This window comes from Perognathus longimembris, chromosome 17, assembly GCF_023159225.1.
Source record: "Perognathus longimembris pacificus isolate PPM17 chromosome 17, ASM2315922v1, whole genome shotgun sequence".
NCBI classification, from domain to species: domain Eukaryota; kingdom Metazoa; phylum Chordata; class Mammalia; order Rodentia; family Heteromyidae; genus Perognathus; species Perognathus longimembris.
In genome coordinates, this window is record NC_063177.1 from 43,596,357 (window position 1) to 43,623,481 (window position 27,125).

At 39.6% G+C, this 27,125-nt stretch overlaps 1 protein-coding gene across 5 annotated transcripts in view; it reads left to right on the forward strand.

Annotated features, from left to right (window-relative positions):
- Tlk2 (tousled like kinase 2) overlaps window positions 1-27,125 on the forward strand; it is a 99,931-nt gene that overhangs the window by 59,537 nt on the left and 13,269 nt on the right. For all 5 annotated transcript variants that reach the window (XM_048367148.1, XM_048367149.1, XM_048367150.1 and 2 more), the window contains 8 exons: window positions 302-438; window positions 4,455-4,607; window positions 7,998-8,064; window positions 9,818-9,915; window positions 12,870-12,951; window positions 15,485-15,576; window positions 23,402-23,491; window positions 25,728-25,897. In XM_048367148.1, coding sequence (XP_048223105.1) covers window positions 302-438; window positions 4,455-4,607; window positions 7,998-8,064; window positions 9,818-9,915; window positions 12,870-12,951; window positions 15,485-15,576; window positions 23,402-23,491; window positions 25,728-25,897 — 889 coding nt within the window. The remainder of the gene's footprint in view (window positions 1-301; window positions 439-4,454; window positions 4,608-7,997; window positions 8,065-9,817; window positions 9,916-12,869; window positions 12,952-15,484; window positions 15,577-23,401; window positions 23,492-25,727; window positions 25,898-27,125) is intronic.

The window sequence follows — 27,125 nt, forward strand, 5'->3', positions numbered from 1 at the left end:
ATTTACAGAAAATGGCCAGAAGTGGCGCTGCGGCTCAAGTGGCAGAGTGCTAGCCTTGAGCAAGAAGAAGCCAGGGACAGTGCTCAGGCCCTGAGTCCAAGCCCCAGGACTGGCCAAAAAAAAAAAAAAGAATTGCTATTAAATTTTCTCTTTCTTTCTCTCTTTCTCTATTTCTCTCATTCTTTCTCTCTCCCTCCCTCCCTCTTTCTTTCTTTCTTTCTTTCTTTCTTTCTTTCTTTCTTTCTTTCTTTCTTTCTTTCTTTCTTTCTTTCTCTCTCTCTTTCTTCTTTTCCCTCTTAAGTCAAAACAAGAGAAGATGGCTTGTAGAGATAAGAGCATGCAGGACCGCTTGAGATTGGGTCACTTCACTACCGTCCGACATGGGGCCTCCTTTACTGAACAATGGACAGATGGTTATGCTTTCCAGAACCTTATCAAGTAAGTCAGTTCTCATGACTAAAAAGTGAATTGGAAAATTTGTTTAAGTTTTTTAAGTTTTCTGTAACTGTAATCATTAAGAATACTGGTTATGGCTGTCATTTTTATTTGTTTGTTTTGGGTGTTCTTAATTTTGTTTTTATGGTGCTGGTACTGGGGCTTGAACTTCAGGCCTCTTGTCAGATATCAGAGATAGTCTATGAGGCAGGGGTCTAGGCATTTAGTCATGCTGATGACTAGCCACACTTGTCTGTGTTTATCTACAACTTGCAATCTTGAGCATTCCATTTTTTATAATACCATTTGTTTTGAAATATTCAGATATATATCCTAAGGAGGGAATCATCATTTAAGATCCTAAAATTCCAATGGTATGAATAGCTGTTATTAGCTTAGGACTTTTTCATCTTCATGCCTGAAATACTAGCACTTGGTATAGAAACAGGAGGATTAAGAGTGTAAGACCAGCATGAGCTATATAGCAAGTTCCAGGCCAGCTATCAAGCCAAAGATACCTAGGAAGAAAAGCAGACCTTTGTATTAGGACATATGTGGTTCAGAGGAATATCCTGTGTGATCTGTAAGCATAGGAAGGAAGTTAATGATGACCAGAATACCTGGCAGTAGTCTCACTAAAGCACGATACCCATTTCGTCAGTATCCAGACCAAGAAATGCAAATTGCCTGGTTTCCAGATTTGTGAGAATGGGATCAGAAGATGTTGGAATTGACAATTCCATTTTTCACCAAAGCTGTGTAGTACTCAGATGGTGTCCCAAATGGGTTAGTTTTCTCCTACCAGCCCTTGACAATGGCTATTTATTAAGCAACAGTTATTGTTTTAATAAGTAACTGACATTTTTGTTGATAATAGTATTTTATCTTTCTGTTCAGTAAACAATCTAATGCCCAGAAGGTTCTGAAGTTTCTGGTTATTTTCCCGTAAGAGGAAATTGAGACTGTGTGAATAAGATTTGTCACCTTAGATGGATAGCATGTTTTTCATGGGTTTAAGACACATAAATAATAAAATATCCATTTTTTTTCTCTTGAGAACTTGTTTCTACTTCTTGTCTATTTTGTAATGTTTAGCTCCCCCCCCCCCACTCCCCTTTCTCAGTATTGAAGTTTGAACTCAGTTCTCATGCTTGCTAGGCACTTAAGTACTTTAGCACTTGAGCCATTCCTCAGACTTTAGTATTCCTATGTTCACCACCATGGCCGAGTTCAAGCCCCACAATAAACAAAAAAATAAAAAAATATTTCTTGGCCAGCATGAGCTTATATATAGCAAGATCCTTTTCAAACAAAGGAAAATATGATTTAAAAAATAAGATTTTGCCATTCTGGGGCTGGGGATATGGCCTAGTGCGTATACATGAAGCCCTGGGTTCGATTCCCCAGTACCACATATACAGAAAATGGCCAGAAGTGGCGCTGTGACTCAAGTGGCAGAGTGCTAGCCTTGAGCAAAAAAAAAAAAAAAAGAAGCCAGGGACAGTGCTCAGGCCCTGAGTCCAAGGCCCAGGACTGGCAAAAAAAAAAAAAAAAAAAAAAGATTTTGCCATTCTGCAAAAAATGGTTGGTTCCAGAAAAGAGGATGGGAATAAAAATCTGGTAGAGGGAGAAAGAGACAGGAACTTGCAATTTGATTATAGGTCATTTAGAGACACTTAACCTTGCTTGGGATGTGCCTTACTTCATAGCCCTTCCCTCATAAGTGTGAGTACCTGAGTTCAAACCTCAATACAGCCAAAAAAGAACGCAAAACTTTTTAGTCTCATAAATAGTCTTAAATTTGGAAATATTTTTAATACTCTAGTAAAATACATAAATGAACATGTCTTTTCTCATAATGGAGATTTTGTCGATTCTGAATGTATAGACTATAAGTTGAATATCTTAACCAAAATGTTTAGTTCCTTGTTGGGGACAATTGCCCACCTAGCAAGTGAGGTCCTAGTACCAACCAACCAGCCAACAAATGAAAAAAACCTCAAAAATGCTTGGGAACAAAAATGTTTCAGATTTCATTTGTAATATTTTATAGAGTTTACGGATTAAACATTCTTTTTTTATTGTCCAAGTGAAGTACAGAGGGGTTACAGTTTCATATGTAAGGGAGTGAGTATATTTCTTATCCAACTTGTTACCTCCTCCCTCACTGCCCCTCCCCCCCCCCCAATTAAACATTCTTTTTTTTTTTTTTTTTTTTTTTTTTTTGGCCGGTTCTGGGGCTTGGACTCAGGGCCTGAGCACTGTCCCTGGCTTCTTTTTTGCTCAAGGCTAGCACTCTGCCACTTGAGCCACAGCGCCACTTCTGGCCGTTTTCTGTATATGTGGTGCTGGGGAATTGAACCCAGGGCCTCATGTATGCGAGGCAAGCACTCTTGCCACTAGGCCATATCCCCAGCCCCAATTAAACATTCTTTTTGTTGGTCGTGAGTCTTGAACTCTGTGCCTGGGCACTGACTGAGCACTTCAGCTCAAAGCTAGCGCTCTACCACTTGAGCCACTTCTGTTTTTCTGGTGGTTAATTGGAGATAAGAGTCCCATGTACTTTTATGCCTGGGCTGGCTTTGGACCTTGATCCTCAGATCTCAGCCTCCTGTGTAAGCTAGGATTATAGGCATGAGCTACCGATGCCAGTGGATTAAATATTAAGTCAAAATAAAAGCTCTGAAATCTGAAACATGTAGGGAATACTGAATCTGTAGATTATTAAAAGAAAATAAGGTATCATAAGAAATGCTCCACAAGCTGAAGGTGGCTCATGCTTATAATCCTAGCTACTCAGTGGCTAAGATCTGAGGATTGCAGCTTGAAAACAGCCTAGCAGAGTCTCTTAACCTGCAATTAACTAGCAAAAAGCCTGAGTTCGGGCTGGAAATACGGCCTAGTGCTAAAGTGCTTGCCTCTTATACATGAAGCCCTGGGTTCAGTTCCTCAGCACCACATATATAAGCTGGAAGTGGTGCTGTGGCTCAAGTGGTAGAGTGCTAGCCTTGAACAAAAAGAAGCCAGGGACAGTGCTCAGGCCCTGAGTTCAAGCCCCAGGACTGGCAAAAAAAAAAAAAAAAAAAAAGCAGCCAGAGTTTAAGCCTCCCCACAAAAAAGACAATCAAGCCAGGATGGCGGGAGGTGGGGGGGAGGAAGGAGGGAGGGAAGAAGGAAGGAAGGAAAGGAAGAAGGGAAAGAAAGGACTCAGCTGGGCACCAGTGGCTCCTGCCTAAACTACTCAGGAGACTGAGATCTGAAGATCTCAGTTCGAAGCCAACTCAAGCAGGAAAGTCTGTGAGACTCTTATTTCCAGATAGCTAATAAAAAGTCAGAAATGGTGCCATGCATCAACTGGTAGAGTGTTGTCCTTGAGCAAAAAACCTCAGGGACAGTGCCCAGGCCCTGAGTCCAAGCCCAGGACTGACACACACACACACACACACACACACACACACACACACACACTCGTAAGACTTCATTGGCTTTGTCTGAACTTTTTTTTTGACTTGAATAAGTGATCTAAACAGACAATCTGGTGGTCTTTATTTGGTATCCTACAGACTATATGAAATTTGAGGAAGACATTGAGAACATTTATACTTTTTTCTCTTAATTAAATATAAATCTTTAATGGACATACTAAGGTTGTTTTCTTAGCTGTTGAAAGTCAGACAGGTCATAATAGAAATTCAGTATGTTCTTTCTCAGCTGCTTTTAAGATGTTACTAGTCTCTCTGTCTCACTCTCATCTCTTAAAGTTATGTCTTACCAAGGGGGAAAAGAAGCTGAGAGTTAACATACTAAATATCATTTCCAAAAAAACCTTTCACCAGTTATTTAGCTCTTATACCTTGAAGGTCAGGTACATATCTCTATTTAAATTAGGGAATTTTATTTTTATTATATTTTGGTTTGCCAGAGATGTAGATGCCAAGTTATGTTGTTGTTAAGTGTTTGTTCCGCAGCAATGATAAAAAAAATTTTGCTTCTCTATGCCAAATCTTTTATATCTCTAGGCAACAGGAAAGGATAAATTCACAGAGGGAAGAGATAGAAAGACAACGGAAAATGTTAGCAAAGCGGAAACCTCCTGCCATGGGTCAGGCCCCTCCAGCAACCAATGAGCAGAAACAGCGGAAAAATAAGACCAATGGAGCTGAAAATGAAACGTATGTTCTCCACTGATGTGAACTGAGAAACAATGTCCTCCCCCTAAGCCCCCAAATACAAGTAATCCTGTTGAATGCCACTGGAAACAGTTAAAAATTACAGAGATCTCTAGGGCTTAAGCAATTCATATTAATGGCTTTGTTCAACTCATATAAAAATTAAATGATTTTCTTAGTCTTGATTTTTGAGAGTTTTGAATGAGAGGGAAAAGTAATCTTCCTGACAGCATGATTTTTGGCCACCTATAACAAATATGATGTCAGCAGTAATTACTGTTTACATATGACTCTAGGTTATGGTAAACTAGTATCATCTTGCCAGGGTTGCCTAGCTACTATTTCAGACTGAAGAATGTTCTTTATTGGTCAAAAACTATTACTTAATAATTACAAACTTAGGAATAAGCCAAGAAAAATAAAACTATTGTTTGAAGAAAAACACATTTTTATAATAAGCTTTAAAAAAGTATATTAAATTGAAGAACAGTTGTTTTTTCAGTCATTTTAATTATTAGCAATTAGTTGATATAGGAAGGGTAGAAAATCCTGAGCACAAATGCCTTTCTTTTTTATTTTTTTCCCTTTCTCTTTTAGTTGCAAGTCAATTTTATTTCCAAAGATTGGCACATAATAAAAAGTATTATATAACTTACTAATATGCCTTTTCAAAATATTTTTTATCAGTTTACAAGACACACTAACTTATAATCCACTTCAGAAATATTACTTGTATTATAGCATTTCTAAAAATCTCAGAAAAGCAAATTCTTCTGTTCTAGTGACAAAGATGGCGTAACACCAATCCTCACCCTATACATACTTGATGTGTTGGGAAGTCTTTTCTTTGCATTCATTTAGTAAGTCTGTGTTAAATGCGTATTTTATATTAGGCCTTTTTTAGGGACAGCAGAGTTTAAATATAAAGCCCCAATTTTTGAACTTTAGTTAACCTACGGGAAATGAGTTGATAAATGAACTAATAGGTAAACATAGTGGTAAATGTAAATATCATAAGCCAGCCACTGGTGGATCATGCCCACAATTCTAGCTGCCCAGGAGGCTGAGATTTTAGGATTGGGGTTCAGGAAAGTCCATGAGACTCAACCACCAAAAAAGCCAGAAGTGGGCTGGGATGTAGCTCAGTGGCAAAGTGCTTGCCTAGTGAGTGCAACATCCTCCGTTCGATCCCCAGTACCAAAAAAGAGAAGACAAAGCCAGAAGTGGATCTGCAGCTTAAAAAGCTTAGGGGCGATGTCCAGGCCCTGAGTTCAAGCCCCAGTACCAGCAAAAACAAAACAGCCAAGTAGGCCAGATAATAGTGCTTACAATTCTAGCTACTGTGGAGGCTGCGATCTGAGTATCTCAGTTCAAAGCCAGTCTGAGTAGGAAAGTCCATGAGAGTCATCTCTGATTAACCACTAGAAAACCCAAAGTGGAGCAGTGGCTAAAAGTGGTAGAATGCTAGCCTTGAGCAAAATTGCTCAGCAACTGCACTCTGAGCTCAAGCTCTATGACTGACAAAAAAAAAGTAAACATACTAAACTATGTTTGGAAAAGATTTTCATATAATTATCTTACAACTAGAATATAAAGTATTTTCTTTCAGAAAGTCCAAATAGGAGCTGAGATTTGAAAACTTCTCCAGATAAATTAATCTGATCAACTTATTTTAGCAACAAAATAGTAATTGGAATTGACTGTAGGCCAGTAATGTGTCAATAGGCAGTTGCTATCTGGAATGCTGTATAAAATCCATGCTGGAAGGCTTTTAATTAAGAGTGTCTACGACTTGGCTCTTTCCCTTGACCAGAAGCCAAATAAGTCTTTGGAATGACTCACATTATCTTGTTCTGATATATAGAATCTGTTGCATTTAAAAAGATTCCTTAGCTATAGGTTTTCATCCCCCCCACCCCCCATTTTTTGGTATTTCTGCCACTATGAGGTGAAAATCTAACAATCCTGTTGAATGTCAAAGACTCTTTTATAGCCCTTCCTGTTGGAAAATGGCTATGTTTCCCTCTTTCTTCTGCTATTTAGAATATATTTAAGGGGCTGGGGATATAGCCTAGTGGCAAGAGTGCCTGCCTCGGATACACGAGGCCCTAGGTTCGATTCCCCAGCACCACATATACAGAAAACGGCCAGAAGCGGCGCTGTGGCTCAAGTGGCAGAGTGCTAGCCTTGAGCGGGAAGAAGCCATGGACAGTGCTCAGGCCCTGAGTCCAAGGCCCACGACTGGCCAAAAAAAAAAAAAAAAAAAAAAGAATATATTTAAACAGTGAGGTTTAAACTTTGAAGTATTACATGTATGCTTCTAGAATGTGAAGCAGGTAGATGGAGAAGAAAGATAGCACTTTTTGTTCATTCTTGAGATACAAGAATGTGACTGGAATATATGGAACATGAAATGGGTGATTATCCCTCGAGTCAACCCTTTGAGAATTTGTTTAAATGGCATTTTCAACATTCTTTGCAAGTTTTTATTAAATAGACACAATGCTTTGTTGTTCTTTGTTCCTCTTTAATTTGTTTTGCTTTGTTTCAGGAAATTGAGTTAAGGGGTTAATATTGCTTGCCCAAGGTCTCATGGCCAGAGTCCAAATCCTGGACTCTAATTTTCCACCATGTCTTTCTCCTCCTTATTATAGTATCAAAAGTCTAGGAGGCTGCATGTCATGGTACATATCTGTAATCTCAGTTACTTGGGAGAATCATAAGTTTTGAGGCCAGACGAGGTTATATGGCAAGGCCCTGTATTTTTTTTTAAGAAATACGGGGGTGGGGGGAGCTGACAAACCAGGAAACAAATGTCTTAGGAATTACCAAGAATAATCAAAATTCTTTGACTTATTTGACCCTTAAAATATTTTTAAGATAATTTCTCTGAGCTTTTTACCTAAGTAATTTATAACAAAACTAGTTTCATAAATAGTATAAAAATTTGGCTTACAATTTTTTTTCATGTTTTACAAGTTAAACTTTTGGCTTTTGATATTCATCATATATAAGAAATCATAGAGGTTTCTTGTTGTCAGAGGATTGCAAAATAACCTTTTCATGTTTTTCTTGGTTGGTTATGGGGCTTGAACTTAGGGTCTGAGTGCTGTCCCTGAGCATTTTCACTCAAGGCTAGTGCTCTACCACTTCCAGCCACAGTGCCACTTCCAGTTTTCTGGTGGTTAATTGCAAATAAGAGTCTCATGGAATTTTCTGCCTGTGCTGGCTTTGAACTCCAGCCCTCAGATCTTAGCCTCTTGAGTTGCCAGGATTATAGGTGTGAGCCACTGGTACCCAATTGGAGACCAAATATATCTTGTAGCACACTTGTTTCTCTATAGACACATTATTTCAACTAATTTGTTGAATTTTCTGTTATTGATTTTTCAGGTTAACTTTAGCAGAATACCATGAACAAGAAGAAATCTTCAAACTCAGATTAGGTCATCTTAAAAAAGTAAGTATGTAGTTAGCCTATAAACCTGAGTAAACACATTGGGTGGTAGGCTAGTGGTTACAAATGCATTAATGAAAAATAAGGTATATTCAAAAGAGAGCTCAAGTTGTGTCATTCCTCAGAAAAGTAAAGTCAAAGCCCAACAAAATAAGTACCAGGAAATGGGTTCTTGTGAGAGGTGGGAGAAGGGTCCAAATGAAGAAAAGACAGCGGAGAGAATGCAGCCAAGAATCAATGTGTGTACTGTACAATTAAGAAGTGTGAGGGAAGGGTTGGGTTGGGAGGGTGGCAGAGAATGTTGAAAGGGATGACACTGATCATAAACTGCTTTGCTAAGTGGCAACTCCTTTGTACAACTACTTAAAGATAATAAAAAAAAATAAACTGAGCCATCAGTCTAATAAAATGAATAAATGTTAAAGCCTTCCTAAAGGCAAAAGAAAGTAAATATTGTAGGAAAATCTTCCCAGAAAAAGTGTGATTTCTACTTTACCTCTGACAAGGAATCTATTTGGTCATTTAGGCAAATATAATAGCTTCATATCACTGAAGACATCTTGAATAGCTGCTCTTACTATGTGTAAGGATAGGAATGATTCCTTTAGGTTTTCAGGTCAATTTCAGCCTCCCAGTGAGAGTGCTTTTTTTCCTCAGTGGACTCTAATTAGTAGATTAGTCTGTCCATGTTATAACACTACATAAGTGGCTGTCCCTATACTAGAGATTAAATATATAGAGCAGAGTTGAAGTTGATGTTAAGACTCTTGTACTATTTTAAATTGCATAGCAGCTCTTACTTTTTGCCTAAAGTACCTATAGAGAAGACATTATGCCAACCATAATATAACTAAAAGACACCTAACAGCTGTTGAGGATTGATATTTGTTGAGAGTTATTTGTTGTTTTTTTTGAGAATACAGTCTTGTTATATAATAGCATAGCTAATCCTTGAACTCCTGATCTTCCTACCATGCCAGCCTAAAATATTTCTTTTCTTTTTCTTCCCTTCTCCCCAGAATTGGAGATCAGACCTAGGGCTTCGCTGAGTGCTAGTGGCTCACACCTGTAAACCTAGCTATTTCAAGAGGCTGAGATCCAAGGATCATGGTTTCAAGCCAGCCTAGGCAGAAAAGTCCAAGAAACTCTTCAATTTATCACCAAAACCCCCAAAATGGAGCTGTGGCTCAAGTGGTAGATCACTAGCCTTAAGCAAAGAAACACAGTGATAGTGCCCAGACTCTGAGTTCAAGCCCCAGGACTAGCACACACACACACAAAAATCCAAACAACTCTAGGGCCTTGAATATGCTAGGCAGGTATGCTGCCCTTGAGCTACATCCTTATTTTCAAGATGTGCTCACTTTCTAAGTTCAGCAGCCTGTATTTTTAGAATAACAGTGGTCAGTAAGCATTTAATCTGCTATTGATATGTGTGTGTTTACTTCAGGTACTAAGTTAGTGGAACTTAAGGCACAGGTGTAAAGCATACTAAAGAAAAGAACCAGAAGGCAAAGCTAATTTTTGTAAAAAGTATTTACATACTCGTAAGTAAATGCACAAATTGTTTGTGAAGACTTAACACAGACACTAAAATTTGCTTATATCCTAGGGAGTGAACAGGAGAAGAGAATAGAGGATTTAATCTTTTTCAGTGTGAAATACTTTGCTTTAGATTTTTGCAAGAGAAATGTTTCATTTTTTTAAAAATGAAAATGTGAAGTTTCCTATATTCTAAGTTTTCTTTCCTTTTCAGGAGGAAGCAGAAATCCAGGCTGAACTGGAAAGACTAGAAAGAGTTAGAAATCTACATATCAGGGAACTAAAAAGGATACATAATGAAGATAATTCACAGTAAGCATCTTGGGATGTATTAGGGTAGAGTTGCTGAGTACTTTCTGACATGAATGGTAATAAGTGTGTATATACATATGTGTATATATACACACATACATGTGGCATTTTTACACAAGTAGAAGTTACTAAAACTAAATATAGCATTGTAGTTCTAAGTGGTTGGGATGTGTACTATTCATATCACCTACGGAGCCTTGAAAAAGAGAAACATGGACCACACTGTGACCGTATAGAAGAATATTAGGTTGAGATGACATCTCATTTCCAAATAACCCTTAAAGGCCACTAAGGTGTTGGGATTTTTTTTTAAAGTAAAACTCTTAAATTTTCATTAATTAGCCAGCACTAGTAGCTTATACCTGTAGCTATTCAGGAAGCTGAGACGTGAGAATCACAATTTAAAGCCATTCTGAGCAAGAAAGTCCATGAAACTCTTATCTCTACTTAACCACTAAGAAAAACGGAAGTGGAGCTGTGACTCAAGTGGTAGAATACTAACCTTGAGGGACAGCACCCAGACCCTGAGTTCAAGCCCTAGGACCAATACCCCAGCTCCCCACAAAAAAGAATCCCATTAATTTAATTTCCACTTTTGTTTACAAGTCATTCAAAGCCCGAATATGGGAAAATTAGACTAAAAAGAGAGAGGCTTTATCTCTTACCATTCTTTCACATATTTTTGAGTCTGAAGCATTTTTTCACATGGCCAAAAGCTTCTTGTTTGGTCATTGTCAGCCATGGCCCCTTTGCCAAAGGTCAAGTACCAGAACTTGACATTCACAGAGAGATCTTGTATGTCAAACATGGTGCTAAGTGTCTACATTCTCACACATGACCCTCATGATTATCTATCATTTTTAACACAACTAAGAAAACAAGCTTAGAGGAATTAAGTTAATTTGATCAGGAGTTCATAACAAATGTGACCAAAGAGTCAAACTTGGACCTATCAAATACAAACCACTTTATTGCATTTGTTGTCTCCCCTCCCAGGCAAGGTACTCTGTTAAGTCAAAATACAGTAATTTTAGGATTAATAGAATTGCTGTTTTAAGATCAGGAAAACAGATTTTGTCTGTTTGGGTTTCTTTTTGTTTGTTTGTTTGTTTGCCAGTCTTGGAGCTTGAACTCAGGGCCTGAGCACTGTCCCTGGCTTCTTTTGCTCAAGGCTAGCACTCTGCCACTTGAGCCGCAGCACCACTTCCCGCTTTTTCTTTTTTTTTTTTTTGGCCAGTCCTGGGCCTTGGACTCAGGGCCTGAGCACTGTCCCTGGCTTCTTCCCGCTCAAGGCTAGCACTCTGCCACTTGAGCCACAGCGCCGCTTCTGGCCGTTTTCTGTATATGTGGTGCTGGGGAATCGAACCTAGGGCCTCGTGTATCCGAGGCAGGCACTCTTGCCACTAGGCTATATCCCCAGCCCCCCGCTTTTTCTATATACATGGTGCTGAGGAATCGAACCTAGGGCTTCATGTATACCAGACGAGCACCTTACCACTAGGCCATATTCCCAGTCAGAGAAAACAAGGGAGGAAGGATTTATTTTGTCTTGTGGATTTGTAGTCACTTGGCTTGGTTGTTTTGGGCTCCTGTGTGGTAAGACACAAAACATTTTGACAAAGAGTGTATAGCAGAGCAAAGCTGCTCCTCATGACAGCTGTGAGTGAGTGAAGGGAGGGTTAGAAATAAAGTAAAGGCACATCCAGTAACCTACTTTTTTCCATGAGGAACCATCTCCCAATAGCCTAATTGTCCTCACGATCCACTTTTTAATAGTGACAGCAGTTTGGAGACGACACCTTCAACACATGAGCCTTTGGGGCCATTTTTCTATCTGATGTATAACTTATATGTTAAAATTTATTTTTTTTAACCAGACTATGCCATTTCTTTATTATATTATTAGGCAAATACCTCAGGATAGGATCCTGTTTTGTTTTATGGTGCCTAGGGATTGAACCCAAGGCCTTGTACATAAGAGCAAGTGTCATACCATGTATCCATATCCCTAGACTTTGTTTTTTGGGACAGGATCTCACTATGTAAGTCAGGCTATCCTTAAATTCATGATTGTTTCCCTCTGCCTCCTGAGTGCTAGGATTACAGGCAGGCCCCACAGGTGGAATCTAATTTGTAGAACATGCTGGTATCATAGACATTCTGTCTTTTTTTTTTGCTAGCCCTGGGCTTGAACTCTACCAAAGCACCACTTCCAGCATTTTCTATTTATGTGGTACGGAGGAATTGAACCCAGGGTTTTATGCATGCTAGGCAAGCACTCTACCACTAAGCCACATTCCCAGCCCAGACTTCTGTCTTAAAGAAAAAAAATGAACTGTGTATTCTGGTGCAGACATATAACCTCAGCATTTGGGAGACTGAAGCAGAAGGATCACGAATTCAAGGATAGTCTGAGCTACATAGTAAGCCTGTCTCAAAAATAAAAACAAATATAGAGGAGGAAGGAAAGGCATCAGAAATAGAGAAATGACTCTACATAGAACATGGTCTCACTTTGTAATTATCCATTTTTAAGGCAGTAAATACTACCTTCAAAGTTTACTCTATGGTCTTTTTTTTTTTTTTTTGAAATAGTGAAAGTATGTGATTCTTAAATGGTTTGGAAGAGTCAAGTAGCAGTTTTGAGAATTGCTGCTCTAGTCTACAACTATTCCTTCTCACTTTGTAGCAGGAGAGGTAGCAAGAATGATGAAGAAAGTCAGAAGATGTAATTGTGTCTACTTATGCGTCTGGCTCTATAGCCATCATTGTTGTGATTTTGCTTCCTCTTTAAACCATGAAGCTTTGTGCTCAGAGTTCAGTGCATTGGTGTCAATTGTCCAGTGGTCAGCAGCACCTGTAATGGTATATTGTGTGGTTTTCTGGGAATTTTTGATATAATGAAAGGCTATCGTTCTTGATGTCAGAATGTTACATGTTCCCTATTTCCACAGATTTAAAGATCATCCGACGCTAAATGACAGATATTTATTGTTACATCTTTTGGGTAGAGGAGGTTTCAGTGAAGTTTACAAGGTAAGTATGAATCACCCAGTACAAGGACAGAACACTGACTATCACCAGTTTGGAAAATATGTAGAATAAATTTTAAAATCTTAAGAACCTGTCTCTTTAGGAAATTTATTTCCAATAAATTTAGGAGACTTTTCAACTTGGAAAAATTAGTAATTGATAAGACAGACATATTTGGCTTTGGTACTGGTATTGGGACTTGAACTCAAAGCCTCCTGCTCATACTTAGCCTTTTCTACTCAAGGCTGATAGCTCTGCCACTTAAGCCATACCTCTGCTTTTGGTTTTTTGCTGGTTAGTTGAAGGTTAGAGTCTCTTGGATTTGTTTGCCTGGGCTGGCTTCAAACTTTAATCCTCAGATCTCAGCCTCCTGAGTAGCTATAGGTGTGTGCCCTTGTGCCTGACTGGTCTATTGACTTTTTTTTAGGGGGTGGGGGCAATCCTAAGGTTTGAACTAAGGGTTTAGCTGCTGTCTCTGAACTTTCGTGCCTAGAGCTAGTGCTCTACCACGTGAGACACGACTCTAGTTCTGGCTTTCTTTATGGTGGTTAATTGGAGATAAGAGTCATGGATTTTTCTTGCCCATGTTGGCTTTGAATGATGATCCTCAGATCTCAACCTCCTGAAGAACTAGGATTATAGGCCTGAGCAACTGGTGCCTGCCTCCTCCAGTTGATACTTTACCAGCTTTAAATACAGCTACAGATATACATATTTGCAGCACCTGGCTATAAAATGCAGAATTGATTTACTAAGTGGTTAAAGTATGGTCTTTATTATGAGTTCTGTTTGGACCATAAGGAATTTATTATATGTGAGAAACATTTCTCTTATTTATTTTATTTTGGTTTTTTTGGGTAGTGCTAGAGATTGAACCCAGGGCCTTGTGTACATGCTAGGCAAATGTTCTACTGAATTATATCCTTAGCTTGAGAAATTGTTTGAGTAAATAAAAAGTTTTCATTTAGGAAGAAACCATAAAATTTGGTGCTTCACTAGAGTTCAAACCAAGGTCCTCACACATGCTAGAAGCACTCTAACTGAATTACATCTCAAAACTGTTTTCCTTTGTTTATTTCTTTGTTCATCCCAGTTACTGAGAAGGCTGAGATCTGAGGATGGCAGTTCAAAGCCTACCTGGGAAGGAAAGTCTGTGAGACTCTTATCTCCAGTTAATTAACAGAAAACTGGAAGTGATTCTTTGGTTCAAAGTGATAGAGCACTAGCCTTGAGCAAAAGAGCTCAGGAACAGGGCCCAGGCCCTGAGTTTAAGCCGGACTGACCAAAAAAAAGAAAAAAAGAAAAAGAAGAAGAACCTAAGAATTCATGCAGAAAGAGTTCCTTAATTAATTAATTCCCCCCTTTTCTTCCTGAGTTAAACCCATACCCTTACTCTGCCTAAGCTATATACTGAACTCTTCAGGATCAGAGGTGTTTGTTTACTTTTGAGATAGGATCTTGCTAACTGCCTGAGCCAGCCTCAAACTCACACTCTTTCTACCTGTTAAGGGGACTATCAGGCCATTGTTAATGCTAAAAACTTGTCTTTCTAAATTTTATTTTCAAGTGACATATAGAGAAAACTTCCTTCTCTGTGCAAACCATGGTAGAAGTTACAGCAGGTCTGCCCTTTTTTTGGGGGGTGTGGGGTGGGGTGGGGTGGGATATGGGGCTTTAACTCTGGGCCTGGGCGCTGTCTCTGAGCTCTTCAGCTCAAGGCTAGTGTTCTACCACTTGAGCCACAGCACCACTTCTAGTTTTCTGGTGGTTAAACTGAGATAAGAGTCTCACAGACTTTTCTGACCTGGCTGGCTTTGAACTGTGATTCTCAGATGTCAGCCTCTGAGTAGCTAGGATTACAGGTGTGAATCACTGGTGCCTGGAGCCTTTTGTCTTCTTTCTTTTCCCTTCCTTCCTTTCTTTTCTTTTCTTTCTTTCTTTTTTTTTTTTTTTTTTTGCCAGTCCTGGGCACTGTCCCTGAACTTCTTTTCTTTTGTTCAAGGCTAATACTCTACCACTTGAACCACCTTTTTCTGTTTATGTGGTACTGAGGAGTCAAACCCAGGGCTTCATGCATGTTAGGCAAGCACTCTACCACTAAGCCACATTCCCATCCTTCCTCTGGATTTCAAAAGCAGGAAGACTTTCTGAGTATGTGAAGTCCTGGTGTCAGCTGAGGGGCTAGAGACAACCTAAAGGGAGAAAGGTCTGAGATGAGGAGGGTGCTGTCCCAGAAGGAGCATTGCTGGAAGAGTGGGAAAGGCATGTGCTGGCTTTCTGTTTGCGGTGTTTGCTTGGGTTTGTCTTCTAAACCCCTTGGTGCCAGTGCGTCTGGAGACTTCTAAATTATCTAATCACAAGTTTCAAGATGATTGCAACACTGAAGGAAGTATGTGATGTGTTGTCATTTGCTGCTGTTTTTATTTAATAATGTATTCTGCACTTTGTGTTTATCTGTTAAATAGAAGCTTCTGTGCATTCCCAATCATTCTTGTTAATGTTTATTCAGAATACAATCTATTCCTCCTCTTTATAGGCATTTGACCTAACAGAGCAAAGATACGTAGCTGTGAAAATTCACCAGTTAAATAAAAACTGGAGAGATGAGAAAAAGGAGAATTACCACAAGTAAGTATTACTAATGTATCTGATTTTTTTCTAAATTTAATAGTAACTCTAGTTTGAACATTGTGCCAAGAGATTTAGATGTTTGTTTTGTTCAATCTTCCTACTTGCCCTAGAAGAGTGACTATACTTTGCCTCTTCCTGATGGAGAAAGTGTACATACATACTATTGGAGTAACAGTTCTCTGGCTGAGCTGTCAGCCCAGAACTCATGCTCTTAACTCCCTTTTCTTTCTTTATTTCTTCTTCTTCTTCTTCTTTTTTATTTTTTTGCTAGTCCTAGGCCTTGAACTCAGGGCCTGAGCATTGTCCCTGGCTTCTTTTTGCTCAAGGCTAGCACTCTGCCACTTGAGCCACAGCGCCTCTTCTGGCCTTTTCTATATATGTGGTGCTGAGGAATCAAACCCAGGGCTTCATGTATACAAGGCAGGGCTTCATGTATACAAGGCAAGCACTCTTGCCACTAGGCCATATTCCCAGCCCTTAACTCCCTTTTCTATTGCATCTAAAAATAGCTACACTAAACAGGTAAAGCTTCAGAAACAGTTGTTGCTGATCTATAAGAAAGACCCTGGGGCACTGCTCCCTCAGTCATGTGGTCATCTAGGAGACATTGGGGGAGAGGCTTGTCATGTGCATCAGTGTTCGTGTTTGACTTATTTATTTAGCCCTTAGTGCCATGCTCCTGCCCCAGTATAGTTTGCCAATCTCAAAATTCTATGTGTTTCCTTTTTTTGCTTTTTTTTTTTTTGCCAGTCCTGGGCCTTGGACTCAGGGCCTGAGCACTGTCCCTGGCTTCTTCCCGCTCAAGGCTAGCAGTCTGCCACTTGAGCCACAGCGCCGCTTCTGGCCGTTTTCTGTATATGTGGTGCTGGGGAATCGAACCTAGGGCCTCGTGTATCCGAGGCAGGCACTCTTGCCACTAGGCTATATCCCCAGCCCCTCTATGTGTTTCCTATCTCCCTGTGTTTTCTCCTCTTCAAAATGTGGTAAGTGGAGCCCTTATCCAAGAGGTTCCAGGTTTGTCTGCAACTGCCTCTGAGCTTCAGAACACCAGAGTTCAATGGTTCATTTGCTTTGAGAGCCTCAGACTTAATTTCCCTTTAGGTTTCCAGCTAAGCTGACCTGTATTTCCATGTGATAGGTACAAGTATTAAATGAGCCAGGTCCTGCCCCTGAAAGGGAAACAAGCTCCTTCTGATAGAAACAAACACCTTTTGACTATAGAGGCAGCTCTGTGCCTTTTTTCACAAATATTTCAGGGGCAGAGGTGTGGAGAGCGAAAAGCCCTTTATTTGACTTCTAAATCTTTAAACCAAAGTATTTCTTTGTCATAAGTCAGTTCTTCAGACCTAACCCCAAACAACTCTTGCTTTATACCTGTTGCTTATCAGGGATCTCCCCCCCCCCCCCAATATTTTTTTAAATTGAGTGCTGTGATTCAAACTCAGGTCCTTGTGCTTGCTAGACAAGTCCTCTGTGACCTACATCCTGGCCTGTTGGCAGTGGGGCCCAACTCTGGGCTCCAGAGAGGTTTCGTGCAACGCTAAGAGATCAGGATTAACGGAGGTAGGTAGAGGAGGAAGGGCGCCTTCCACATGGCTCCCTGCACGTGTGGCTTATGTGACAAGCAGCCGCAGTCCAGATGCTCCCGAGGAGCATAGATACATTATTGCAAGTGCGTTCCAGTCACTTGACTGTCTGGGAAGAATGGCATGCAGCAGTGGATGCCAGGAGCATTTCAGTGATGGAAAGCACACATTATTCAGACCATTTATAAAAGAATTATCCCTATGTTGAAGCTCGTGAATGGCTAATGGTGTCAGACTAGGTCATCCTCGGTGCTCTTTCTGTAGCTTACCTGTGCATGGACCACTCCACATAGTCGGCGGTACAATGGTCAACTTTGAAAATACAGTTTCTATACCAGGACTTGTACATATTTTTCCATTTTATGCTGACTGTAAGAGAACTGTAGTAAGTAGTTTCGGGAGAGCAGTCAGCTGAGCTAGACGTCTCAGACAAGAGTTGAAGCCAGGCTCATGGCTGTCTGTCAGAGAAAGCAAGTTAAGAGACGGTCTCCTTTGTGCACGCTCTGCTGTCCCAACTCTACTGCCTGTGGTCCCTTCTTACTGTTTCCTAAGCAACGTACCCCAGAGAGCACAGAGAGCCCTCAGGTCACGGACTGTTTCTCAGTTGATAGACACATGAGGGAGAGAATGTGCAAAATGGTGTGACCTTCTTGCTTGGGAGGAATTCTTGAACATTTCTACTTTACTTTGAAAGATTTTACTTTGTAAGTGATAAGAAGTTATATTATGAATTTTAAGCTACAAATAAGAGTGAATTGGCTAAGTCATCAACCTTTGAGCAGAAAGAAGGCTTAGATCAAACATATAACACTTTGAAGAGTCCTTCAATAATTTTCAGTAAACAATGGAAAATAGTATACGTTGGTATGGGGCAACAATATAAAATATAAAAATGCTATTGCTCTACATAATATTGTCTTTTAAATTGTATTTCCATTCCTTTTTTTTTTTTCTTTTTGCCAGTCCTGGGCCTTGGACTCAGGTCCTGAGCACTGTCCCTGGCTTCTTCCCGCTCAAGGCTAGCACACTGCCACCTGAGCCACAGCGCCTCTTCTGGCCATTTTCCATATATGTGGTGCTGGGGAATCGAACCCAGGGCTTCATGTATATGAGGCAAGCACTCTTGCCACTAGGCCATATTCCCAGCCCTGTATTTCCATTCTTTAAAGCAATTTCCCAGGCCTGATCATTTGGGTAAAAAAAGAAAGAAAACCTAGAATTGAAGGATTCTTCTTTTCTTGAATATTGAGCTCAGTTCTACTCATCCTTTCCTCTTTTCCTTTTCTCAAATTAAAAAAAGCCAATTATATTACCCTTCTTCTTTTTTTTTTTTTTGTATGTCCTGGGGCTTGGACTCAGGGCCTTGGCATCTTTTTGCTCAAGGCTAGCAAGCACTCTACCTCTTGAGCCACAGTGCCACTTCTAGCTTTTCTATATATATGGTACTGAGGAATCGAACCCAGGGTTTCATGTATATGAGGCAAGCACTCTACCACTAGGCCATATTCCCAGCCCCAATTATATTACTTTTGCATTACGAGAGTAGTAGTTACTGTTGCTACATTTAATTCCCCAGACATTAAAAATTCTACAATATTTTATATAGAACTATGTATAAAAATAATTTATAGCTAAAGTTATATATATATATATATATATATATATATATTTTTTTTTTTTTTGCCAGTCCTGGGCCTTGAACTCAGGGCCTGAGCACTGTCCCTGGCTTTCTTTTTGCTCAAGGCTAGCACTCTGCCACTTGAGCCACAGCGCCCCTTCTGGCCGTTTTCTGTATACGTGGTGCTGGGGAATCGAACCTAGGGCTTCATGTATGGGAGGCAAGCTCTCTTGCCACTAGGCCATATCCCCAGCCCCTAAAGTAATATATTCTTGTATGCAAGCAAACATTTTGAAATTCATTGTGTATCTACCTGTAATAGGCTAAAGGTGTAGAGGATTTCTCCTGCTTTCTTATTTAAGTCTCCATTTACAATGCATTGATCCTTTGGATGCTAACTGGCAAGTTGAGCCTCTGTGGAACTGCCCTGTCAAGCCTTGCCTGAAGAAGGATGAGAGCTGGCTAGGAGTTGACTAGTAGCTGGTGCTCTACTGGTGGAACCAGCCTCTGGCTGTGAGATTGATGTCACTGAGCGGCTGCTGCTGTCAGTGAGGCTTGGCAGGTTCCTTTCGTGGTGAGGATTTTGAAAGATCCTTCCATTGATTATTGGTTTCCTTTGTTTTCTGTACTTTCTCAGAGAAATGGGCCTGTCCTTTGAACTGTACAAACTGAAGGAACCTATTGGATAATTAATTGCAGAGTTCAAAAGCATTTTCAATTAATTTCTGACTTGAGCAATGATCTACTTGTTTTTTAAGCGTCACTACCCCCCTCCCCATTCCCACCCCCAGTGTAATATTATGTGGAATATTGACATATTCAGAAAGGCAGCTGTGATGGGAGGGAAAAACTGGGAGAGAGCTGGTGAAGGGGTGATATTGTCCAAAAAGGAAGGTACTATTTGCCTGATTTAAGTAATTGTAACTCCTCTTTACATCACTGTATAATAACAATAAAACATACAAACAAAAAAACACCAAAAAGGCAGCTGTGGTGCTGCTACCTTGGTGACATGCTTGAGCCAAAGCTGTGTGTGCTTGTAATTAAGGAGTGTGTTTCTGAACTTCCACCCAAGGACAAGGAAACCACAGCTCTAGGAACCAGGTTCTTGCTTCCTTGTGCAGCAAGGATCTGACACTGCTCTACTGGCCCATCTTTTCTCTACAGAAAGACATAATGAAATGAAGCATTAGAAAAAGCAGAATGCCCAAAGTGGCAGCTTCAAGAATAAGCCTAAAGTTTCCACCAGGAAAGTTCATTTTTAAGCATTTACTTTAAACAAATATTTCTAAACTAAATCGTGTAGGATTACCTAACAGTTTATGGGTTTTGTTTTATTTTTTTCATGCTGTTGGAGAATGAACCCAGGGTCTTGCACAAGCTGGGCAATCTGCTAATCTACATCTCCAGCCCAGTTACAGTTGTTAGAAATAGCTCAGCTTGAGATGTTGGGATGTGATGTCAGAATAAGGACAACAGCTGAAAAGGAACTTGGCAAGGCAGAAAGTAAGCACACAAAGCAGGCAGGCTGCTCCCTCAAACTGGCTGAGTTAGGTGTACAGTCTATAAAAGGACATGGCTTAATTAACAAGATATAACTAAAATTTTTCTGTTATTTTAAAATTCAGCATGTGAATGCATATGTATGCAATACATTTTTGTTTATAATCTTAAAAAATTATTTTAAGCCACAAAAGTGCTTTTAAATCCATGGTGGATTGGTTCCAGGATCCCCACAGATGCCAAAATAATGCAGAAGCTCAAGCTCCTCATATGAAATGGCACAGTGTTTAAAAACATGTGTGCACCCTCCTGGATGATGCCTTAGAGAACTTATAACACCTAATACAATGTAAATACTGTTTAAATTGTTGGGGAGTCTGTACATATTCAGTATAGATGCAATTAAGTGAATGTTGATTGGATCCATTGTTGAAGGGGACTGTACATGTGTTTAATTTTTCTTTTTTTATGTCAGTCCTGGAGCTTGAGCTCAGTTGTCTGAGTGTTGTCTCTGGGCTTCTTTGCTGAAGACCAGCACTGTACCACTCGTGTCGCAGCTTCACTTTTGACATTTTGCTGGTTAACTGGATGTAAGAGTCTCACAGACTTTTCTGCCCATGTTGGCTTTCTGGATCCTCAGATCTCAGCCTCCTGAGTAACTAGGATTTATAGGTGTGAGCCATCATTGCCAGCTGTATTAAAATTTTTTAAGAGATCATTTTTTAAATAACTTAGAATTTCTTTAACTTTCACATTTCTTAGAACAAAGTATAACAAATCCTTTTTATTTTTGAAATTTTGCATGCAGTTTTGACCTAACATGCTTCCCCCAAAAAATAAAAGACGAAGCTTGGTGCTTTATGCTTATTATCCTAGCAATCTAGGAGGAGGATTAAGGCTTGAAGCCAGCTGAGACCCTGTCTCAACTAATAATTGGTCATGATGGCACATACTGTCATCCTAGCTGTGTGGAAAACTTTAAAGTGGGAGGATTTTGGTCAAAGCTGGCTAGGATGGAAATGTAAGACTAGTACCACACAAATAACTAAAACCTGAGAGACTAGGATCCTGGCTTAACTGCCTGCTTGAGGAACTGAGTTCAGGCCCCCTTACTATTAAAAAAAGAAAACAAAAACTCAAAGGTTTTATATATATTTGTTTATTTTGTGCTGGTCCTGGGGCTTGACTTCAATGCCTAGGCACTGTCCCTGAGCTTTTTTATTTAAGACTAATGCTCTACCATGCAAGCCACTACTCCACTCCTGGCTTTTGGGTGGTTAATTGGAGGTAAGAATCTTACAGACTTTCCTGCCTGGGTTAGCTTTGAACTGCAATCCTAGATCTCAGCCTTCTGAATAGCTAGGATTACAGGAGTGATCCACTAGTGCCCAGCTCAAACCCCAAAATTCTTATATGCACATTATACTTAGCTCAGTTGACAAAGAAATGCTGAGTCTTTTATTATTGGCATTTGTGTTTGAATTGTTGTGTGATCTGCTGAGTGTCTCTCTGTTCTTAATTATGCAAAAATGTGCCAACCTAAAACGGATGGTAGCCAGGCTCATGCTGTAATCCTAGCTAGGATTGAGGTTTGAAGCCAGCCTAGGCAGAAAAGTCCATGCAAAAATGTACTAAAGGCATGGCTTAAGTGGTACAGTGCCAATGTGAGCAAAAAAGCTAAGTGAGAGCATAAGGCCCTTAATGCTCATGCCTTTCTTAAAATGTAAATCATCTTTACGTCATTGCTATTTCACATTTCCCACTTCATTACTTATTTTATATTTCCTACTTCCTATATCACATATATGCATTGAATATTCTTACTATACAAATGTGTCATGTTTGATTAGTGAGAGCTACCTAGGTGATACCAAGTAATGTCTCATTGTTTCAGACCACAATCAGAATACATCATTTCAGACAAAAGTGGTGGCCAGGCAATGCTCATTGGGATATATTTAAGGATCAGTATTTAATAATTCACTCAACCACCCAAGAAGTAGGAGAGATATGTTATTACTGTACTTTGTGTTCAACTCAATATTTAAAAAAAAAAAAATATATATATATATATTTTTTTTTTTTTTGGCTAGTCCTGGGCCTTGGACTCAGGGCCTGAGCACTGTCCCTGGCTTCCTTTTTGCTCAAGGCTAGCACTCTGCCACTTGAGCCACAGTGCCACTTCTGGCCGTTTTCTATATATTTAGTGCTGGGGACTCGAACCCAGGGCTTCATGTATATGAGGCAAGCACTCTTGCCACTAGGCCATATTCCCAGCCAATATTTTTTTCTTATTTATTGTCAAAGTGATGGACAGAGAGGTTACAGTTTCATACGTTAGGCCTTGGGTACATTTCTTGTACTGTTTGTTACCTCCTCCATTATTATTATTATTATTATTATTTTGCCAGTCCTGGGGCTAGAACTCAGCGCCTGAGCACTGTCCCTGGCTTTTTTTTTTTGGCCAGTCCTGGGCCTTGGACTCTCAGGGCCTGAGCACCGTTCCTGGCTTCTTTTTGCTCAGGGCTAGCACTCTGCCTCTTGAGCCATAGTGCCACTTCTGGCCATTTTCTGTATATGTGGTGCTGGATAATTGAACCCAGGGCTTCATGTATACAAGGCAAGCACTCTTGCTACTAGGCCATATCCCCAGCCCCCCAGCCAATATTTTTAAATCTTTGATACTTGGCTATAAACAGAAAAGGGTTGTTGTGGAAGGAACTTGAAAGAGATAAAAAGTTGAGCCTGGTGCCAGTGGCTCATACCTATAACACTAGCTACTCCAGAGGTAGAGATCTGAGGATCACAGTTCAAAGCCAAACCAGGCAGGAAAGTCCATGAAATGCTTAGCTACAGTTAATCACTTAAAAGCTGGAAGTGGAGCTATGTATGGCTCAGTGGTACAATGCTAGCCTTGAGCTGAGAAAGCTCAGAAACAGCCAACATACAGGCCCTGTGTTCAAGCCTAGGACCAGCAAAACAACAATAAAAACAACACCAATGAATGTCCATTCGTTTAACCCATGTTTGAGTGGTATATACTCAAATATATATCTATAGTTTTATCAGCGATGTACTCAAATGCCTTCTTGTTAATTTTTTGTTCTGTTTACAGGCATGCATGTAGGGAATACCGGATTCACAAAGAACTGGATCATCCCAGAATAGTTAAGCTGTATGATTACTTTTCACTGGACACTGACTCGTAAGTCTATGCCATTTGCCCTAGCAGTGAAATCAAGACTTATGTGAGCTATTTGGCAATTTTAAAAATAATCCTCTATGCTATTACCTGGCATAGCAAGTAAGCTCTAGAGCCCCTGGGCTCATCTAGGAGTGTAGGAGTCTGGCCTGAGTTGGGAAAACATACCCTAGGTGTGGTTTACAGGTATCCCCTTTGCCTCCTGGGATGATTCTAGGAGTTTATATGTTAGATGACTTATACAGGCAACTAGCCTACATTTAGACTTACCTCAGAATTCTTGTGGTTTTCCTTTTTCATTAAGGAGCTCTTGTACCAAGAATAGGATGTGTGTTTCTGAATATTGTTCAGAAAAATAGAAAGTACGAGAGAGAGGACCAGTCAGGTCTCTGCAGGGAGACATCACTTTGAGTAGACTCCTTGCTTTGAGTGTGTATTCCTTGAATACTAGCTAAGGATCCCCCTGCCTCCTGAAGTGTAAATACTAAAACCATTTCAAAAACTAAAAACAATACATGGAGTATCTTCTCTTTAAAATTATTCACACACTTTGAACTATTGTGATGAATTGAGTTGATTCCATACTATTCTACTATTCTTGTAGCATTGTTCTTCCCATTTGTGTATAATGAATTTTCACCAAAAATAAGTCAGACCATTGGTTATTAAAAGTGAGATTTTGTTGCTATGTTTCATTTTGATTAAATGTGAAAGTCTGTCTCAGATTTTAGCATTTCAGATCAGAGAATATACACTCAAGATATTAATTCTCAGAGCACCAGCATGTCCTGCTGTGTTTTGTTGGATGCCTAAGTTATTGTTCAGTTTTGAGATTCCACAAGACATGTGTTTACAATCAGTGGCAGTGCATTTTGAAAGTTCAGCCTCACTTGCCCACCTTGAACACCCAGTGCTAGTCCTGATCTACTTGCCCTTCCCTGCTCTATGTTAAGGAAAGAAAGGGGTTGGCCCTTGTAGGCTGTGCTTAAAACAGACCCACATGTCAGGTGGTGTCTATCTGGATTCAGCTGACAGGGAAACACAGTTTTGAGTTTCCTTGGTGACCCTGAGTTCTAGTTGTACTATCTTTTTCCTCTGATTATCTGGTCTTAGGTTATTAAAGTCTTCCTGCTATAGATGATTGCTGGCATGCCTCTCTGGCCAATTTGTCTTCTCAGATCTTCCATCATTTGTGTGATCAGTTTCCTGAATTCAAATTTGTTTTCTGTCTTAAATACTCAAGCTTTATTTTTTTTCCTGACAAGACCTGACTAATAGACACACATTATCACAACCTAAGTTCAAAAGGTAATTTATCTCTCAGGGTCCACAGGGATTCTCAGACAGTTTAGGAAAGCTTACATCAGGGTTTTTAAATTTTTGTTTTTGGCTTAAACTCAGGGCCCAGGTGATGTCTCTGAGCTTTTCTGCTCTAGGCTAGTGTTCTACTTGAGCCACAGGTCTGCTTTTGGTTTTTTTTGGTACTTGAGGTAAGAGTCTCAAAGACTTTTCCTCCACAGGCTGGTTTGGAGCCCCTGTCTTTTGATCTCAGCTTCCTAAGTAGTTGGGATTATAGACATGAGCCAACAGTGCCTGGCTTTACATCAGTTTTTAATACCTTGGAAGATAGACACATGACCTATAATGCCAGCAGTGGTGTCTAATTTTAAATATAGATCTGTATGATATATTGACCATAAAAAGAACACATACCATATAGTAAATATGTACACTACTGTACAAAACTCCTGGGAGATACAGTATGCAACTCATTTTTGGGATCTATGTAAACCCTAGGTTTTTCTTAGTGTCAGCACTCACGGTTATATAAAATGTTTACAAGGAAACGTGTACTTGATCCCATAGGGTTATTTAGAAATGGGTATATGTCATATGTAAAGGAGAACTTTCCTAGAAGGTGTTTAACTCATATACATTGTAGTTTGTGCCAATATCCTTAATGGTGTAGATTCAAGAAGAGTTATACCCTGAGAACTTCAGTCAAGTCAGTGCCAACATACAAGGGTACAAAATACAAAAGGCTCTTCTTCTCCTTCTTCGAGAGCAAGCATTTTTCCTATGATATGTCACATAGTGGATATTGAGTAAAGCAAAGTATTTTAAGGGACAAAGGAGAGAAAGGAACGAAAGAAGCCAAGGTTTCTGCTAGGAGTGGTTAAGATTGTTGTAATCTGCTTGTTCTTACCCCAAGGTTAAATATTGGTTTATTTGTCTTTAGGTTTTGTACAGTATTAGAATACTGTGAGGGAAATGATCTGGACTTCTACCTGAAACAGCACAAATTAATGTCGGAGAAAGAGGCCCGATCCATTATCATGCAGATTGTGAATGCTTTAAAGTACTTAAATGAAATAAAACCTCCCATCATACACTATGACCTCAAACCAGGTATGTCTAACTAGGAGACAATATTGGTGACTTTTTCAGTCTCTGAAGTGATTGGGTTTTATTAAGTTAGACGATTTGACAGGAGTCAAGAAGACTGGACAACATTCAATTTTTGTAGATTGCCTGGGTAGTGTGGGAAGAAAGGCTCCCTGAATGACCAGGACTGGCTTTCGGAGGGTAAGTGAGTGGGATTAAATAGTCTGAAGAAACAGTGCCTTTGTCTGCAGAGCCAGAGCCACTTACGATCTCAGTTCCATTGAGTAACAGTTATCCTGGCAAGTTCAGTTTTGTTTTTTCCTATTACTCGTACTACGCAGAAGTTCCTCTTTGATAAATGAACCCAAAATTAACAATTTACTATGCACATATTTCAATAAATGGTGGGCAGCTTTTTAAAATCTTTTTGCATTATCATCTTCGATGACAATAGTTATCAGTAGTAAAGAGCAGATACACCCTTCTTATCTCAGTTTTTCATTGCTATCCCCAAGAGTTTTTTATGTTATTTATTTATTTAGCTATCTATCTATCTATCTATCTATCTATCTATTTATTTATTTATTTATTTATTTAGGTTATCTGCATATGTTCTATGTAGATTACTCGAACCATTTTAGGACTATCTTGGCATGGTCATTAGAAAAATAGTCCTATTACCTCCTTCTGTTCCAAAGTTGTTAACTTTGCTTTACTCTTCTGGTAGCTACATATTAAATTTCATTATTCAGTGTTCTTTAATGTTTTTATACAGTTCACATGACAAAGAAAATCATTTATGCTGAGCTGATTTTTAAATCATGCCTGTTAGGCCATCTAGTTTTCTGCCACTGAATTCAACACATCCCTGCCATAGGACATATAGGTGGCGCTGTGGTACTAGCATTTTCTTAATCCCTCCTCCTTCTCCCCCTCCCCCTCCTCCTTCTCCTCCTACACCCTTCCTCCCTCCTCCATCCTCTCCTTTTCTTTCTTTTTTCCCCTCTTCCCTCCAAAATTACCATTCTTAACAGGGTAGTATAGCAATCGTACTGGAAATTAATAGGAAAATCCCACACATTACCCATCTATACAAGTGATACTTTACTTTGGCAAGTTATTTTTATTTCCAATGCTTATAGTAGTGGTTTTGGCAGATTAAGCAGGTAATTCTTGGAAAACAGAAATTTCTAGCAGACACCAAGGACTCTTCCTCCAGCTTCCAGAATTAAATTGTTTTATTGAGAGATTT